Source organism: Gymnoscopelus microlampas, assembly GCF_963454915.1.
Source record: "Gymnoscopelus microlampas genome assembly, chromosome: 17".
NCBI classification, from domain to species: domain Eukaryota; kingdom Metazoa; phylum Chordata; class Actinopteri; order Myctophiformes; family Myctophidae; genus Gymnoscopelus; species Gymnoscopelus microlampas.
This window is the reverse complement of record NC_139954.1, coordinates 4,407,618-4,427,541: the sequence shown is the minus strand read 5'-3', so window position 1 is coordinate 4,427,541 and position 19,924 is coordinate 4,407,618. Positions and strand designations below refer to the sequence as shown.

At 45.4% G+C, this 19,924-nt stretch overlaps 1 protein-coding gene across 1 annotated transcript in view; it reads right to left on the bottom strand.

The window, feature by feature from the left end:
* LOC311065193 (R3H domain-containing protein 1-like) overlaps positions 1 to 18,409 on the bottom strand; it is a gene marked incomplete at its 3' end in the record, with an annotated part of 55,291 nt that extends 36,882 nt beyond the window's left edge. Inside the window, exons 1-5 of the mRNA XM_084085410.1 lie at positions 18,252 to 18,409; positions 9,592 to 9,861; positions 7,067 to 7,252; positions 6,008 to 6,209; positions 1,408 to 1,443 (exon numbers count right to left, since the gene is read on the bottom strand). Coding sequence (XP_083941536.1) covers positions 1,408 to 1,443; positions 6,008 to 6,209; positions 7,067 to 7,212 — 384 coding nt within the window. The 5' untranslated portion in view covers positions 7,213 to 7,252; positions 9,592 to 9,861; positions 18,252 to 18,409. The remainder of the gene's footprint in view (positions 1 to 1,407; positions 1,444 to 6,007; positions 6,210 to 7,066; positions 7,253 to 9,591; positions 9,862 to 18,251) is intronic.
* Between the last annotated feature and the right edge of the window lie 1,515 nt (positions 18,410 to 19,924).

The following is a 19,924-nucleotide window of genomic DNA, read 5'->3' as shown; positions in this document are numbered from 1 at the left end:
GAAGAAGAAGTCGTCAGGATGGAGGACAGAGAGATTTGTTACACAACACCACAAACCAAAGTGCTATGAGGGGACGTAAAGCAAGAGGAAGGAAGGAAAAAGAGGGAAGAAAAGAAAAAAAAACAGGTTCCCGTGCAATGCAAGGCCAAAAATAAATCTAATAGGCTCTATGCACAGCAGCCATATTCTCACTTCCTTCACAGGTGTTACCAATGATACTAATGAAGGCTCTGTTCCATTTAGTGTAGCACAGTGGTTCTCAGATTTTTCAATTTCCACGACCCCCATAACTCTGAGAGTGTACAAATGTTAACACACCCGTAAGGGGCCATTTGGAAACCCCTTAAGGAACAATAAGGGTCCCTGGAGCCACATTTTAGTCCTACTGTACTGGTCTAACATTGTGTCTCCAGTGAGCCAACATGCACAACATCAGCACCCTGACTCTGTTTGACCAGAATGGAACAGAGCCTTCATTAGTATCATTGGTAACACCTGTGAATGTCTTCATAATATGGCTGCTGTGAATAAATGTACACACTAGCAATGTACTTGGTGTTAATGTTTTTATTTCTTTTCACCAGAGTTTCAAGACTACGTCATGCTCTCAAGTCATCAACGTGGCAAATGTTGAAAGAAAAAAAATGTGTTAATGATGAGTTAAAGATCACTGCAAAGGCGTGATCAAGTGATGGATCTTAACATCTCCGACAGCAACGTGCAGACAAGCAGAACAACCCTTATACACCCGCCCCCCTTCAGAAAAACAAGCACATTTTATGCAAGTCAACCATAAACCCCTCCCCTGAAAACACAAATGAATAGAAAAAAAATATATATATATAAATTACAACTTATCCCATTAAGACCGGGAACGCATCTGTGTGTCATTTTTAGATTTCTATGGCTATTCAAATATAGCAGATCTACAAGCTTTTAGTGCAGCACTTGGTGCCGCACTACGAGCTTGTAGATCTGCTATTTTTGAAAAATCGTGAAAATGTGTGCAAATCTTTGAATATATATATTTTTTTTTAAAGTGAACATTTTTAACTCAAATCTTTGCTTCTGGGGGACTCTACTAATGTCTCCCAAATCCTAACAGTTTCTTTGGAAAAAAAGATTATGTTGCTATAATATCAGTGGTTCTCAAACTTTTTTCATGTCAAGGACCCCCAAAATGATATGCATTTGTCCGCGGACCCCACCCCCAAAATGATATGTATGTGTCCGCTATGAGCTTGTATATCGGCTATTTTTGAATAGACAAAGAAATCTAAAATGACACAGATGCGTTCCCGTTCGTAAAGGGTTAATACAAACATTCGGATGAATTTGATTGGGTCCGCCCAGCAGAAAAAAAGAAAAAAAAACACTTTGTTACAGACATGCCTCTTGCCACTGTACCTTGGCCCGCTTTCCTGACTGCCCGGGCGTTTGTTGCTGTACGGTGGGCAATGAGACAAGAGATGAGACATGGTGTCAGCATTGAGTGAAAAAGGCCCAAGTAGAGACGTACTGTACCGATACACAGTGGTGTAAAGTAACTAAGTACATTTACTCAAGTACTGTACTTAAAGTACAATTTTGAGGTACTTTTACTTCACTGGAATATTTCCAATTGTCTATACTTTTACTTCTACTCCACTACATCTCGGGGACAAATATTGTACTTTTACTCCACTACAATTATTTGAAAACTTTAGTTACTAGTTACTTTGCAGATATAAATCATTACATCATAAAACATACATTAACCACTTTAGCCCTATGTTATACCTAGGCTATTTGAAAATAGCCGATCTACAAGCTCACAACGCAATCTAGGACGGTGGTTCTCAAAGTGAGGTCCAGGGACCCTCGGGGTTCCTTGAAGGGGTTTCAATTCCATTACTAAATTGTAGCTGCACTTCAACTATTATTAAAGTAATAAAAAGAGTAAATAGTACAGTAGGAGTATAAAACAGTTGTGCAACAACTGAAACTGAAGCAAATATTACTGAAAAATGAAATATCGTCATGTGATAAATTCCTTGGTATCGGATCGGCATATATATATATATATATATATATATATATATATATATATATATATATATATATATATATATATATATATATATATATATATATATATATATATATATATATATATATATATATATCAAAACTAAATACAAATAAAACAGTTCCACTAAATATTTTTTGCTGACAAGAGAAACTATGGCTTAAACTCCAAACATGGCTACGGTCACCATAATATACTACAACGGTCTGTCATATAAAGAAGATTTCAACAACGATTTTATTTTTGAGCTACACTAGAGCAATAGCTTGGCCTTTTTCATTCGTTCATATAAAATCTAGTATTTGTTTCCAATCTCAACTTAAAACGCTCGCAGGGGAAAAGGATCCCATATCCCGCATTCCTGTGTGCGCACGGCAAACTGAAAACTCGTTGCTATACCTCAAATTGTGTCCATGTCAGTTCCATTGAACGACTCGACGTCCACCAATGCAGACACGCCTAAACAAAATGCTTATCGGAATTGTACACTCACAAGTACAGCCATATCAGTATCGGCAAGTATGCAACCGAACCGTCCCGATTTTCAATTTGGGGGATGTCATTGTAGGCCAAAAATATCGTAAATAGCAGATCTACAAACACTCATCTCATCGCAACGTGTTGTGTGAGCTTAATAGATCTTCTGGTCGATCGACACGGTCACAACTTTTTTCTGTTCTGGCCCCACAGTGGTGGAATGAACTTCCCACTGATGTCAGGACAGCAGAGTCACTGCCCATCTTTCGCCGCAGGCTGAAAACCCACCTCTTCAGGAAACACTACCCTTCCTCTTTGCCTGGCCTACTTGTTGTTAACTAGTTGTACGAATGCTTGTTTTATTGTTGAATTGTTTATCGGATCTTGTTTAGTCAATACAATTATTTGTTTTAGCTCCTGCTCATTTGATTTAGCTATTTTGTCTCATCTGTTTAAGGAAATAGGTAGCTGATATATTGCACTTTTACCTTAGCGCTAGGTATGCTCTTGGTTGCTTGTTATTGCAGGAAATGTACTTATAACCTCTGGTGATTAGTAGCTCTCGTTCCCTACCTTTGTTGATTGCACTTATTGTAAGTCGCTTTGGATAAAAGCGTCTGCTAAATGACTGTAATGTAATGTAATGTAATGTAGATCAGCTATATCTCACATTTTTGAATAGGGCTTCAGTGGTTCAGGTTGTTTTATTCATTATCTATCGAATCTCCAAATCTTGCTCAAGTTAAAACTTCTCAAATACAAACTTTAATCAAATCAAAGTTTTTCATGTCGATTAAAAAAACAATCACTTTTTGGAAAAAATATCTGTCAAAACATCGGTAATCGGTCGCCTAGGACGCTCTAAGAATCGGACCCAAACGTCTGTCATGGGTCAGGCTCTAGCCTAAACATTGCCTTAAATGCTGAATAGGCTCTATTCACAGCAGCCATATTATGAAGAAATTCACAGGTGTTACCAATGATACTAATGAAGGCTCTGTTCCATTCTGGTCAAACAGAGTCAGGGTGCTGATGTTGTGCATGTTGGCTCACTGGAAACACTCTGCTACACCAGTGGGTCTAAAGTTGGGGTCCAGGGACCCTCACGGGCTTCCAAATGGCCCCTTACGGGTGTGTAACTCTGAGAGTGTACAAATGGAACCAAATGGACCCGCACTCTCAGAGTTATGGGGTCGTGGAAACCACTGTGCTACACTAAATGGAACAGAGCCTTCATTAGTATCATTGGTAACACCTGTGAAGGAAGTGATAATATGGCTGCTGTGCATAGAGCCTATTCTAGACTCTAAAGAGGGATGGCCGACGAAAACGGTCACAATGCCTTCCTCCCCACCTTGTGTGCAGCAAGCCACATCAAAACTACAAAGTGTAAGAGACAGATGGCTGGAAAAAAATACAGTTTGTTCCGCCTCCCATAACCCCCCCCCCCCCGCCCCCAGGAGTGACATGGGAGAAGTTTGGTGGATAAGCTGGGATTTCAGACAGAGATTATGTGCCTTCCTCCATGGCTCTTGGCTCTCACAAGCGTGGAGTGGAGAGAGGACTGCTGGCTGTCTGGCTGCAGCCTGTGCTCTGCCTCCTGTGCCTCTGTGACTGCCATGGTATTGGACCGGCTCTTAACCCTTTAAGACCGGGGAACACAGGGAACATCTGTGTGTGTCATTTTTTTAGATTTCTTTGGGCTATTCAAAAATAGCAGTTCCATTCTGGTCAAACAGAGTCAGGGTGCTGATGTTGTGCATGTTGGCTCACTGGAAACACTCTGTTACACCAGTGGGTCTAAAGTTGGGGTCCAGGGACCCTCATGGGCTTCCAAATGGCCCTTTTTTTGAAAAATCTAGATATTTTATATATATATATAGAGATTTTTTTTTAAATTTAAACATTTGTAACAACATTTTTTGAGATGGGGGGGGTCGGCGGCCAACTACATATAATTTTGGGTGGTCCTTGACATGAAAAAAAGTTTGAGAACCACTGATATAGCAAATTACGTTTTTCAGAAAACCGTTTAGAAGACACTTGTAGAATCCCCAGAAGCAAAGATTTGAGTTAGAAATGTTCGCTTTTTCTTTTTTCACGAATTTTCATGATTTTACAAAAATAGCAGATCTACAAGCTCATAGCGCGGCACTCGGTGCCGCGCTATGAGCTTGTATACCTGCTATTTTTGAATAGCCCCAAAGAAATCTTAAAATGACACAGATGCGTTCCCGGTCTTAATGGGTTAAGGAGAGAGGCCCCCGTCTCTGAGAGGACTGTAATATGAAAGGCTCAGCACTCTTTCAGATGACAAACAACACTGAGGCCGAGCCAAGCTGAAATGTCAGCGCATCGGGAGGGGAGAGGAGAGGACTAGCTCGCTCGCCCGCCCGCTACCCTGTCAGCAAAGAGAGGACGGGGGGGGGGGGGGGGGAATGAAATTTGGACGCTGCAACCCTCCCTTTCCCTACACCCACCCACAACCTTCAAGCATATAATAACCGGGTAGAGGCTTTTTTTCTTTTCTCCCCTCCTTCTACGGTATCGCCTGTGCAAGGGTTCTCATAACTCAATTATCTGACAATTGATTGGTTGTGCTTCACACAGAGGCTCCCCGGGGGCACCCTCGGCTACTGCGTTGTATCGGAAAGCAATTATTTCTCCTGCTCAACTCTGCTTGCCATTACAAAAGCCCAATAATGCCCCCCCCCCCCCCCCCCCCAAAACATCTCCTAGCACATATACCTTTTAGTTCAGTCCCATGACACCGACCCGAGCCCCTTTCGACTGACACACCGCGCTCCAATAAGGAAATTGGAGTGGCTGAGAGTTGATTGAGGTGAGTTCTAGAGGGGGGAGGGAGGGAGGGGTGGGCGGGTGAGGGCCAAATGTTGAGGGGAAATGGGCCGGCAGGCAGGGGGACCGTGGGAGAGGAGGAGGAGAATGGAGCATACAACGCCCGATGCGTGAAATCCAGTGGTGTTAAGTAACTAAGTACATTTACTCAAGTACTGTACTTAAGTACAATTTGAGATTTTTTTTTTAAACTTTACCGGAGTATTTACAATTTTCAGTAGTTTTACTTCTACTCCACTACATCTCGGAGGCAAATATTGTACTTTTACTCCACTACGATTATTTTCAAACTTGAGTTAGTAGTTACTTTGCAGATATAAATTATTACATTATAAAAAACATACATTAACCACTTCAGCCCCATTTTATACTATTTAAATAGCTGATCTACAAGCTCGCGTCGCGTTGTGAGCTTGTAGATCGGCTATTTTCAAACATTTTGGTACTTTTAAGTATATTTTGATGCCAATACTTTTGTGCCTTTTAATCAAGTAACAGTTTGAACACAGGGCCTTTTACTTGTAACAGAGTATTTTTTACGTTCCGAGTACTTCTTCCACCACTGGTGAAAAGCGGTTTTTATGTTATTTCTCATTCCATTACCTGACTTTCGTCCTCGTCTTGGCAGCAGCCGCCGGCGTCTCGTTCGGGCTGCTGCGGCGGCTGAGATGGCGGCTGGGTGTGAGCCGGGGGAGGAGGAGGAGAAGAAGGAGGAGGAGGTGGAGGAAGAGGAGGTGGCTGTAGCTGCTGCTGCTGGGGGTCCGAGGCCTGAGGCGGGGCTTTTGGCTCCTCCCTGCAGTTAGGGCTGTCACGGTTACACATTTAAGTTGACGATTCATTAATCACTCAAATCATTTGCGATTCACGATTTCATTGTGTTTCTGTCGTTGAAAATGAATGGAACGTTATGAATGAAAATGACATTTCTGTTTGGCTTTTAGCTCTCGGAAACAAAAGTTGAACAGGGAAGATATGACAAATAACACATATTTAATTACTTTATACTTAAAAATAAACATGAACTCATTCAGTGCCATTGACGTGTTTTTTCCGCAATGGCGCAACGTGCCAACGACGTGTTTTTTCCGTTCAGAACGCAAGATATCGTGATCCGAAGATTTGCTGCTCCATTCACTTCTTGGTTAGGTTATTACTTAACACATTGAGTGCCAAAAACGGTCCGGACCGTTTTTGAGAAGCCATGCGTTATGTGCCAAAAATCGGTTATAACCGTTTTTTGGAACAAAATATTAAATTAATTAATGTCAACGAGGTCGCGATGACCTCGTTGACATGTGTGAAACCACACGGTGTAAACCCTCAGTGATTAGCAACCGTCAGGGGATCGATCATACTGGAGATAAATAGTCTGTGACTACTTGAAAAAGGTAAGAAAATCGAAAAATCGCTGGCACAGTACGCACATATTCTTTTATTTAATTGGCACTGCATGAGTTAATAGTGGAAATAGATGATCTATAAGCTCAAAACGCGTTGCATCGCGGCGCGTTTTGAGCTTATAGATCTGCTATTTCCAAAATGTTTGACTTTTTTTTTAAATATATGTCATTTTTTTACATGGAATTGATTATATAAAATAATTGCGATTATATAAAATAATTGCGACTAGACGATGATGTAATACTTGTGACGGGGGTCTACCTGCAGTCGCTCTTGGTCGGGCCGTCGGCGTGGTCGTCGTTGTCGGGGGCGACGGCCGGCGCGGCGTGGTGGTTCTCCTCCGGGGTCTCCAGGCCTCTCATAGTGTCGCTGGTCTCTTTTACAGTGACAGTATCAGACATCCTCATTAGAGAAGGCTACTTGGAGTGTCTACCAAGAGCTGGAGACCTAGAGACAGAGACAGAGAGAGAGACAGGCAGTTTGTCAACCAGTGGTGGAAAGTTAACTAAGTACATTTACTGTAGTTTATTACAGTTTTGAGGTATTTTCGACTTTACTAGAGCACTTCCAATTTTCAGCACTTACTTCTACGCCACTGCATCTCAGAGGCAAATATTGTACTTTTACTCCACTACAATTATTTGAAAACTTTAGTTGGTTACTAGTTTCTTTGTAGATTTAGATTATTATTACAAAACACACATCAACCACTCCAGCCCTATATACATTCAGGCCATTTGACGATAGCCGATCTACAAGCTCACAATGCGTCGTGACGCATCGTATCGTGAGCTTCTAGATCTGCTATTGTCAAAAGATTTGTATACATTTGAAACCTTGTGAAATGGGACATTCTGCATAATGAGTACTTTTACTCAAGTTAATTTAGAATTCCGGACTTTTACTTGTAACCGAGTATTTCTACATTGCAGCATTGATGCTTTTACTTAAGTAAAACATATGAGTACTTTTTCCACCACTGTCGTCAACAACAATTTGTAAAACGGTTAGCTTTTCTCGTGTCGCCCAGGGGCACTGGGAACATTTCACAAACAGATCGATGAGGTCCACCTCAAGGACAATCTGACGTTAACATCCAACTGTCTACTAATAATGTTAATAATGCGGCACTCAAAATTCGTGCCCTCCCCGACCGTTTGCCCCCTCCCTGCTATAGGAAATAATGAAAACCAAGTGCCGAAGAGCACGGGGAGCACCTGGCACCCCGGGGGAGTGGAATGGAAAGTGGCGACGTGCTAATGAGAAGTGTGGGCATCTAAAACCCTTCCATTAACGCGTTCAGTCCGGGAATGCATGTTATTTTTAGATTTCTTTGGCTATTGAAAAATTGTGAAAATGAGTGCAAATCTTTGAATATACAAATATTCTTAAAGCAAACATTTTTTAACTCGAATCTTTGCTTCAGGGGGGATTCTACAAAATGTCTTCTAAATCCTAACAGTTTTCTGAAAAACGTATGCTGCTATAATATCAGTGGTTCACAAACTTTTTCATGTCAAGGACCACAAAATTATATGTATTTGGCAGCGGAGAACCATCTCAAAATACGTTGTTCCAGGGACCACCCCAGAAGCAAAGATTTGAGTTAAGAATGTTTGCTTTAAAAAAAAATATATATATATATATATATATATATATATATATATATATATATATATATATATATATATATATATATATATTCATATATATATTCATATATATATATATATATATATATATTCAAGATTTGCACACATTTTGCACACATTTTCACGATTTTTTCACGATTTTTCAAAAATAGCAGATCTACAAGCTCATACCGCGGCACTCGGTGCCGCGCTATGAGCTTGCAGATCTGCTATTTTTGAATAGCCCAAAGTATAAAATAATGGTTAAGTGGTTACACAAGACGCGTTCCCGGTTTCAACGGGTTAACACGTTACCGAGTGAGATGCGCGCGCGAGTGGCACACTCTTCCCCCCCGATCATGCTAAGCCCCGACAGCATCTGGTGCCACGTCAGTGGGCCCAGATGGCACTTCGATCTGCGGCGACGGCGTTTGCCAGGCCCCGGCTGCGCCTTCACCCCGAAGACGCTGACACTCCCATACGGCCGGCCGGCCAGCCCAGCCGGCCGGCCACTGGGGACCCGTCTCCTCCTTATCGTGGAGGGAGGGGGGGTGTGGAGAAGGGAGGAAATGGTAGAGAGAAGCCATCTCCCTTTGTTGTTATCTCCTATCTGGCGACCTGTCAGCGCGCTGGCATCCCCAGTCATTTTTGCGCACCCGGTCTTTCGCTCGGTTGCGTCTGCTCCCGTCTTGGCTTCGTCTATTCGAGACTGTCGTCACTGGACTGGCTAATGCTCTGTTCAAAGATCCAGTCGCTGGCACCAGGGTTGCCAGATCTGCTTATTATAATTTCATGCAAGATTTTATTTGAAAATAGCCGATCTACAATCTTGTAGATCTGCTATTTTCAAATAGCTGATGTATATGTTAAAAGTGCTCATGTGTCCCATAATCGCTTCTTTTGGGCTGGTTTTCCTAGACCTGGTTGCTTGTTTCTCTCACAGAATCTGGCAACGCTGCTTGCGCCCCCGGTCTTTCGCTCGGTTGCGTCTGCCACCGTCTTGGCTGCGTCTATTCGAGACCGTCGTCACTGGACTGGCTAATGCTCTGTTCAAAGATCCAGTCGCTGGCACGACTAAACGCACGGAACCCGAGGCACTGACAGATATTATTAGGATGATGGTGCGCGCGTGTGTGTGTGTGTGTGTGAGCTTACCAACTGTGCTGCTGCCGAGTGCTGGGCCTGCGCTGGCGTGGCGCCAGAGAGGTGGTGGCTGAAGCCCGCGGGGTCCCTTTGAGTTCTGCTGCTGCTGCCGCGGTGGTCGTGGTGTTGCTGTTGCGTGTGGCGGTGGTCACCCAGGTGGTGGCTTGTCGTGTTGCGCGTGCTGGAAGCCCTGAGGAAGAGGCCCATGTCCCCCGTCAACAGTGCTGGGTCCAGCTCACAACGGCGTTGGCCTCTGACAAGCCTCTCATGCCCCTTAGTGACCTGCAAAGCGTAGAAGGGAGGGGGGGGGGGGAGTTTAGGTACAGTACGTGTTTAGCGGTTGTAGTGAGCCCGCCTAGGGAGCCAGAGGCCCCGGTTAGCCCCAGGTACGATTCCAGGCCAGGCCAGCAAATGTGTCGATGAAATGAAATGCGTCCCCGAGCAAGACTCTTAACCCCTAATGGCTCACAGGCCCTCATTGGAAACGAGACCGCAAGGACTTTCATGAACGGACCTGTTAAAGGAATTATTATCCTTACATCAATACCTCTTGTGCGCGATAAGAGCAATCCCCATCGCCCGTTTGCGCACTCAGGAGAAAGACACAGGCTCTGCTATGGACACGACATGCATTTGAATTCCAGTCATTTCTGTATTTAAAAAAAAAAAGGGCACAGTGCCTGGCTGAGCATTGAGCTGCTGATGCCGCCTGTCTTGGCTTTGATTCTTTTTTTTTTTCTTTCCTTCTTCATCATCTCCCATGGTTCCCAGCCAGCCACCAGTGCAAGGGGCCCCCGTCTCTGAAGGCTAATGTTTCCACATATCCCTGCTCACCTCGCCCCTCTAAGCCCATGTGCTCTGTGAAGTTAAGAGAGCTGGCAGCCGTTGGAAGACTGCGCTCTCTCTCTCTCCGAGAGCCGCTTGCCCAGGGGCGATCAAGCGCTCAAAGAGGAAGTTTCCTCGTCGGAGAGGTGGCTGGGAAGGTCAAGTAGAAGTGCAGCTTGCGCCCCGTAATCCGGTTAACAACGTAGCTGGGCACTCGTACTCTCGCTGGTTTTCCACGAGGGCGAAACAGAGGTGAGGGTCTATCTCCCTTAAACCCCCCTGCCAAACTTTTTTTCTGGCTGGATGCCATAATTGACAAGCTCTATATTTCAGCGCAGCCCTCTATCCGTGTCCAGTGGTAGCCTCAATTATTGTGACTAGGGCTGTGAATCGTTTGCCATCTCACGATTCGATTCCGATTCTTGGGGTCACGATTCCGATTTTTATCGATTTTTTCAAAATAAACGATTCTCGATTCAAAATAGTTTTTTTCGATTCAAAAGCGTTTTTTTTCCGATTCAAACGATTCGATTCAAAACGATTCTTGATTCAAAACATAGGATACATTTATGCAACTTTTATAATTATAATTTTTTTTTTTTTTTTTTTTAAATCGATTTTTAAAAAAAAAAGAGAATCGATTCTGAATCGTCCAACATGAGCATCGCGATTTGTATTCGAATCGATTTTTTCCGACACCCCTAATTGTGACGGCTTTTAATTTGGGGTCAACCAGTCCTGCCAAGGCGAAGTATGGGGGGCTAGTCATTTCAGAAAACACTGCGAGCCCATTCACAGACACTGCGTACCTGTCACAATGATTACATATTCTCAAATATTTTTGGCATGATCGTCATAATCATTACCATGTTGAAAAATGTTCATATATATTAGTAAAACATTTTCAAAAATAGTGGAAATGGCAGATCTACAAGCTGAAAACGCGGCACATCCGACTATTTCCACTATTCATGTGGGGTTTTTTTTTTATGTATAAAGTTATTAAATTATGCAAGATATTTGTCATCAGTGCCCGGTGCACTATTTGGTGACAAAGCCTGAAAAGCCAAACAGAAATGTAATTTTTGTTCATTATGTTCCAACGACAGAAACGCAATTATATCATTGGTCAAAGTAAAAATGTCATAATCGCGACATACGCCCCCATAGAGTATACCTGCCTTTTGCTAGAAGCTTGCCAACATGGTGGGGACAGTTGGGAATGACAGGGCACAGCTAAAGCAAACACTTGCGGAGGCCGGGGCGCTCTGACAATGTAGCACATTTATCACAGTAATGGAGGCGACGCGGGGGCTGCTGCATTATTTAAGCTGCCGCTGATGGCCTCGTCTGATTGGAATTCATGAGACAGGGAGACTGGAGTTGGTGGGGGGGGGGGGGGGGGGTGTGCCATCGGAGCAAGTTTGGGGAGGGGGTCCGGGAGGGTGCTGCATATGCATTTGTAAATGCAAACGCACATCTGTTAATTCTGCCATATGAACGCCATCATTCAGTGCGCCGTCTCACTGCATCATCAGTCACACAACGAGCATAATGTCGCCGTCGTGTTTGAAACCTTGTATGTCCAAAACTATTACTTTTCAGGAAATAAAAAAAAAAACACATGTGTTCCAATGGATCTAATGTTCCATGTTAATACTTGTTAATACTTTTCAGTGGTTCAATATTCATAAAACACACTTAACCATTTTCACTTTTTCATAACAAAAAGCTTGTAGGTAGGGGTGTGCCAATACACTAATTTCACAATACGATACACGATATTGGGCTCACGATATCGATACGATATATGGCACTTTTTATTAAGAAAATATATGGGGGGGGGGGGAGCTTATGAAAATATATGGGGGGGAAGAAAAAAAAACGTCAAAACGGTACATATCGCCACGAAAACGTATCGCGACATATCGGCACACCCCTACTTGTAGGTGTGCTATTTTTGCTACTTTTGTGCAGCACTGTAGTATGGCGAAGGTACGACATTAATGAACCAAAAAAAAAGAAAAAAGATGAAATATGGAGATACAAGGTTACGTGGATGGGCGTTGCGGCGCTCCCGTCCATCAGGGGCGTGTGGAGTCTGTCAGAGTCCCTTTTCCTCCATGTCATGTCTGGGGCGCCCCCCGCCCTCCCCCCCCCCCCCCGCCTGTGTGGGCTGGCCAGCCGCCCTCCGCGGTGAGTGACAAACTTTGCCAGGGGCCATTCACGTCCCCCACATCTTGACTCTGCCCGTCCGTGACCGCGAGAGCTGCGCTCCAGCGGCTCTCGCTTTGGCGGAGGGCACGGCGAGGCACTCCACAACATTCTTTTTTTTCCCCCGCCTCCTCTCTCTCTCTCTCTCTCTCTCTCTGAGCGAACTGCTCAAGGACAATTATGCTTTTAATGCACCGAGAGAAGAGCTGCTATGGAATTCATGAGAGCTTGCTCGCCCTCTCCTCTTCTGCCTCCCTCTCTTCCCCTCCCCTCGCTTGCCAATTGCTGCCCCTCCCCCCACGGGCTCTAGGGGAGGGAGAGAGAGAGAGAGAGAAATAACACCCACGCCTGGTCGACCTTTCCCTCAAACACCCCCGCAGTGATGCATCCACAGATGGAGCCTCACTGGGATGGGTTGGAGGGGGATTGGCCTCAACAGTGATGGAGAGTGGAGCAACTCCAGGTATCCATTTGATAAAAAAAAAAAAGAAGAGCCTCTTGTGAAGCCCTCGGTAAAAAAAACACAGCCTGTGCAGCAGGCTGTCACATCAGCAACCTCTGACATTAAACTTAAAAGTCCTCAAACGAGTCACATGACGGGGAACGTGCAAAGGTTTCCGAAGCGGGCATGCCGAAGAGATGGACATGTATTATTCGATCGTCGGCTCGCCGTCTCGTTGAAGACGTCCGGCCCCTATTTCTGTGAGCAGATGCCGCGCAAAACGAAGGTGACTTGGTCAACAACAACCAAAAAAAAACGCTGAATTTGAATGCATAGCTGCCAGATGGAGCGCATTGCGATGCAGTCTTAAAACAGAAAGGTATTTTTCTTTTTTAAGCAGAGAAAAACCAGCAGCAGGCCGCGAGTCGCGCTCGTTTTCCTTCGGCTTGCTTGGTTGTTTTTTTTTATCCCTCTTTCTCCCTCTTTCCTCTCACTGTCATTCTATCTTCTCCTCTCTTCAATGGCAGAGTGGCGGTAGTGTGTGGGGGGGGGGGGGGGTGCTGCCACTTCTTTTTGGCTGGCGTCTGAGCAGCTGCAGGCTCTGCTGAGCAGGCGAGGACGATCCGTGTCCACATTTAGCGCTAATTGGCCAATGTGCTCCAGCCGCTGGCAGACAGCACGCGAACCGACCCCCTCACACGGCCCAACAGACAAGCCTCTGTTCAGACAACCCAGTGCTGACATTTAGGGGTTAAGAGGGACAAGAGATAGAGATACAGAAAAATAAAAGATCTCCGTCGAGGAAACCGCGAGGGGAAAGCGGACGATTTGTACTACAGGTGAACGGATCTAATGGTGCGTAATGCCCAGAGTTGAGCGTTCACACGCCCGCGCGTGTGTGTGTGTGTGTGTGTGTGTGTGTGTGTGTGTGTGTGTGTGTGTGTGTGTGTGTGTGTGTGTGTGTGTGTGTGTGTGTGGTTCAGCTGATTCCGGCCAGCAGAACCTCGCATCAGTCACACACACACACAGGGTGAATAGATCTTTGGAGATACAAATGAGCTATCTGTGTTGGTGTCAGCGAGTGACAGCAAGGCGTGGAGGAGTTATTGATTTTGCCGGGGTGGATAAATAAGCTGTTGGCTCTTCCCTGCCCGGTGTGTAAAATGAGAGCAGGGGAAGTGTCTCGGTGCCACGCTCCTTCACTATTAATGGCCGGGGGGGGAAGGGAGGGGGGTGTGTGCTACTTTGTCTGGATAGTTTATGTACACCACCACCGCTGTGCCAACGTGGAAGTTGGGTACTAATATGGAGCAGGGGGAAAAAAAAGCCTTGCAGGTCGTTACCACATTAAGTGCAATTGGGCATATCAAAATAAAAAGGTAACAGACCCCAGTGTTGAGTTGACGGATTCTGACGAGGCAAATAGCACTGCTACAACATGAATTTATGATGTGTAAAAAAAAATGCATTCAAAACCAATAGTCATCATCATGAATCAAGAAGATAATCTGCGACCGTGACATACGACAACAGACAAAAAGATGGTCCTTCTTTTGCGTGCATGTACTCAAACATGCATTAAGCGCGCACACACACACACACACACACACACACACACACACACACACACACACACACACACAAGGGGGTAGCGGTCTTATTAATATAGTCCCCATCAGCCCATGTGCGTTAACTATTATTATTTCACAGCCAATTATATTTACGGATGATTGGCAGTTTGGCTGCCGTCAACGACGAATACAAATTACAGGAGGGAGAACTACTGTGATGATGGCTGACAGTAGTGGATGATGGGCGTGGGGGGAGGGTACTACCACTAAAAATACAATGGAGGGGGGCGATGGGGATGGAATTGTGGCGGGTCTCTCTTCAATAGCATCCTTTCAGAGCCATGCGCCGCCAATCCACCATTTGAAATACGTCAAGTCCCTTCATTTTTCCCTCCCCTCACAAAGTGCATCCCGTTCCGTTCCCGCTCTGCAGATTCCGCTGCATTAACCCATCGCGACCTGAAGCCGATTCTACGTGTCTCCTAAATCTCAACAGTATTCTTAAAAACGCATGTTTCTATATCAGTGGTGCTCAATCTTTTTCATGTCAAGGACCCCCACAATTATATGTATTTGGCCGCAGACCCCCATCAAAATATGTTGTTCCAGGGACCCCCCAGAAGCAAAGATTTGAGTTAAAAATATTCGCTTTAAAAATATACATATTTCAAAGATTTGCACACATTTTCACGATTTTTCAAAAATAGCAGATCTACAAGCTCATAGCGCGGCACTCGGTGCCGCGCTATGAGCTTGTAGATCTGCTATTTTTGAATAGCCCAAAGTGTAAAATAATGCTTTTTAGCTCAAATCAAAAAATGACACAGTTCCAGGTCTTAATGGGTTAAAAAAAAAAGGCACTACGGTCGTGCACATACACGCCTCGACTGTGGTGCGCACCTCACGCACCGAGAGGCAACGCACTTTAACAACGCCTGTGAATTAAGACACAGAAAGCACCCCAAGGGGGTGGGGGGGGGGGGGGGGGGGTGAGCTCACCTACCCCACAACCCCCCCGCCCCCCCCACGTCCATGGCCATCTGCTCCAACACCAAGCCGTGATCAAAAGCCCCAGGCCTGGTCGCCAGGGAAGCGACGGCTCATCATCGGAAGCGGACATTTCCAGTTCTGCGGACTTACATCAGGAGATGAGAGCCTTTAAAACCCACTTAAAAAGCCCCTTAGCATCCTTATTGTGGGGAAGGGCTTTCGCAGGAAATAGTGCAGATCGACAAGCTCCCAGCGCGGCGCAGCTTGTCGATCGGCTATTTTTCCTGCGAAAGCCCTTCTCCACAATAACAGAAAACATTAGTATAAAGCCCTAAATATGGGGTTTAAGTGGTTAACCACATTAACCCAGGCATCCTTATTTGGGGGGTGGGGGGGGGGGGCATGTCATTATCATAGGCGAACATTTCCCAATAATAAAAAAAGGAAAATAAGCGAACGACTACTAGCTCACAAACCCCGTAACGCACTGCGATGCGTTTCATTGTGAGAGCTCAGCTATTTTTCAAACAGCCTTAAGTATAAAATTGGGTTTAAACAGGGCCGCGGTCAGGTAGGTAATGACCATGGCAATCATCTTGGAAAACCGCAAGCCATCACAGCATCATCCTCCGGGAGAACTTCTGAGGGCCCTGCCAGGTGGGGGGGGCCCCACCCCCCCCCCCAACACTGAGAGGGCTAGTTGACCTCAAGGCTACGCTGAGGTTACCGCAAGCATTCCTTTCAATTACCAAACGGGAACGGGGGTTGAAGTGAATTAAATGAAACCCGTACGATAAGGATCAAATAGCCCACACGTTTTCCCCCTTTCAGCTGGGAGAAGGCGCCCTGCCACTCCGTCCTCTAATGAGGACTTCCTATGGAGGTTAGCCCGTTGTGCCCCAGCTACATCCATATAGCAATTACACCACTTAATTGCCTTCATGAGCCAGATATTCCCTTGCCTTTTCCTCTTATCTTAATGCAATTATGCCTGTTCCTGGCTAATGTTAAACGCTATCTGGAGTGCATCTCTGGGGCTTGCATTGGGTCCGCCATTAACCCCCCCACCCCCCTTCTCCAACCACCACCTCATAGTGAAGCTAGAAGACCGATTCATTATGCCGGGGCTGTGAACAAAAGGCCACTGACCTTGGCTCTGGGACTAAACCCAAGCCGACGTGTACCCACAGCGGTGACATTTTACACCAACATTTAAAATTGGATGTACGTCGAATATGCGTCCCCTTCATTAGATTTTACAATTACAGAACATCAAAGGACATCGAGCGGGCAGCGAGGGCCTGAATTGACTGCCAAGGACCCTAGCGGTAGCCATTAACGTCTGAGACCAACCCCATTTCTAACCTTGTCGACCCATTTTTTTTTTCGTCCCAGGGACTTGATTGCCCCATTTAGCAGAAATGATATGCAGACATTCTGGAGACTGAATACAAGTGGTCCCGCTCTGCCAATTACGCCATGGTTCAGGCATAGTTAGCATAAAAATAATTTGCTAACAGCCCCCTAAGGTATCATACATGGAATGGAATCACCGCAATTACCAATTAACTATATATTTTAAAAAAAACAAAAAAAAACAGGGCACTTACTGCAGGGCGTAAAAGCCATTCATCAGCCAAATGACGCCAAAGCTAAAAGAACCATCCAGAAAAAAATAAACAGTACAAGTGCAAACTCCCGGAAACCAGGCAGCACACACACACACACACACACACACAAAACGTCAACCAAAAAACAATTTCCGCAGATTTCTTTCTCAGCCGCTGGTTTAGCAGTAGTAGCGGCACAATTAAAATGAAAACGCTCAACACTCACTGACAGCATTAACAACGCTGCACAGACGCTGAATTTAAGCATATTACTAAGCGGAGGAAAAGAAACTAACAGGCAGATTTATATTTCCCCCTTCGCAAAAGCCACTGTGTCCTCAAGCCCATCTTTGCGAGTGAGCGGACCCCATTTCAACATTGATGTAAAAAAATGAAGAACGAGCATAACATAAGGTTCAGACAGTCTGCATGCATTTCCATTCCATGTCCCAAGCATGGCACAGCGGGGGGCGGTGAGGGGGGGGGGGTTTAGAAAGCCACCGAGCAGCTTGGGTCCGAGGACTGTCGCACTATTCATGCCACATCAAAAGATCGCAGTGGGGGGGGAAGAAAGCACGCTGCTTTCAACCCCCCCCCCCCCCCCCCCCCAAAACCCACCACCCCTCCCCTTCTAGCGCTAACCTAGGGGGGGGGGGGGGGGGCGAGAAGCCTTTGGAAAAGCAAACACAATGCAAAACGACAATTATCTATATATTTTTCATATCTCCAACATCGTGGTTACTAAAAAAACCAAAGCACCTACATTATTTTAACCTTTCTCGACTAGGCGGGGAAACTTCAGAGTGCTCAGAAGTTTGTCCTTAAATAACACTCGAGTCACATAATTAAAGAAAAAAACAAATGGAAAGGTAAACAGAGGCGGAAGCTAGACTACTACCCATTCAGATCAACAGAAGGGGGGCAAAAAACAGCCTTCAGACAAAAGCAGGTGTAAAACAAGGTGTGGACATTGCCGCGCTATACCTGCATCTGTCTTGCGTGTGTGTGCGAACCACATACCTGCCACATCGTAGCCTGCATTATTTCCATTGGTCAGGGGATTAGTTTCCATAGTACCAGAGGCTGCATTGGCTGTGAAAGTTGCTGCTCGGAGAAAAGCTCTCCGAAACAGCCCCCCTTTTCCTCTCCCTTCCCCTGCTCTAGTCTTCTCTTCTTTTCACGCTCGCTCACGCTCTCTAGGACTCGCGCGTCTCTCTCTCTTTCTCTTTCTGCTCTGCTCGCCGCTCCGTCTCTGTCTAAGCACCCGAGCCCATGGTCGAGACTCTCGCTCCGAAGCCTCGGAGACAGCGCCAAATCAACGGCAGGGCTCTGTGATGTCAGCGCAGGGCTCAGCCACTCAGCTCCTTCGGCTGGGCTGGTGGCACGTCACTGGCTAAATTGAGCTCTTCATTAGCGATACAGTCGCTGCTAGGGGGGGGGGGGGGGGGGGGGGGTGCAGAAAGGAGCCGTGGGAGGTTTACCTACCTCAACCCCCCCCACCCCCCCCCCACACACACACACACACACACACACACACACTCAACATCAGCACCAAGAACCACCCCCACCACCCTAGAATATACTTGAGTGGGAGTTTGGTAAGCCAGTGTTATGAAGGTACATACTGGCTAGGTGGTCTTGAACTCATTCTTCACAAAGCCCAAGGAACTGAAACTAAGGGACTAACTTTCACTACTCAAACTTCTTCCAAACCTCCAATCTACATTATTGGCAATCTCAAGTGGCTTTTAGGGGGGGGGGGGGGGGGGGGGCCGTAACGGCTAACTGAATAAGGAATCGAAGATCGACTCGCGAAGTGGCTAAAAAATACGATTTCTAGCGATTTGGCTCTGCATCTGCTAAGGCACGGCTCGTTTTAACCCATTAAGACCTGGAACGCATCAGTGTCACTTTAGATTTCTTTGGCTATTCAAAAATAGCAGATCTACAAGCTCATAGCGCGGCACCGAGTGCCGCGCTACGAGCTTGTAGATCTGCTATTTTTGAAAAATCGTGAAAACATTTTTTTTTTTTTTTTTTTTCAAAAAAACTGTTAGGATTTAGAAAACATTTTTAAGAATCGCCTCAGGTCTTAAAGGGTTAAATGCCTTCTTGTAGCCTCGCCCTGCGATTCTTCCTCCTCTCCCTCACCTTCTGTCCTTTCCGTCCCACGTGGGACACAGCAACCGGCTCCGCTAGCTCACAAGGCCACGCCCTACACCCCCCACCCCCTCCCGCTGTTTGCCCAGATAGCAGTGTGCCCATTGCACACGCTGCGATTGGCCGAAGGAAATGCAAACATCAAAATCTCCCTCAAATTGCATGCATGGGTTCTTTTTTTTATTCTGACAAAGCTCTAAGGCAGAGTAAATATATGTGTTTATTTTATCAGTTCACTCACGGTTAAAGAAGATGGAAGATAGATCATTCAATTAGCTGTAGGTGTGGATCACTAATCATGTTTATATACGATAAAAAAACTTCTAATTGATTCCCACTTAGTGTAACTGTAGCCTAATCAATTGGAATCTGATTCCAATTGCAATTAGTGTTTTATGTACTGTAATTAATTACATACAGCCATCATAATTACAGCACAGCACCATCAACAAGCATCATCCCACCAAATAAAATGCTGCTCGAGGTAAATCCAGAGATACAGCTCAGCCAGCGTATCCCATGGAGAAACAACA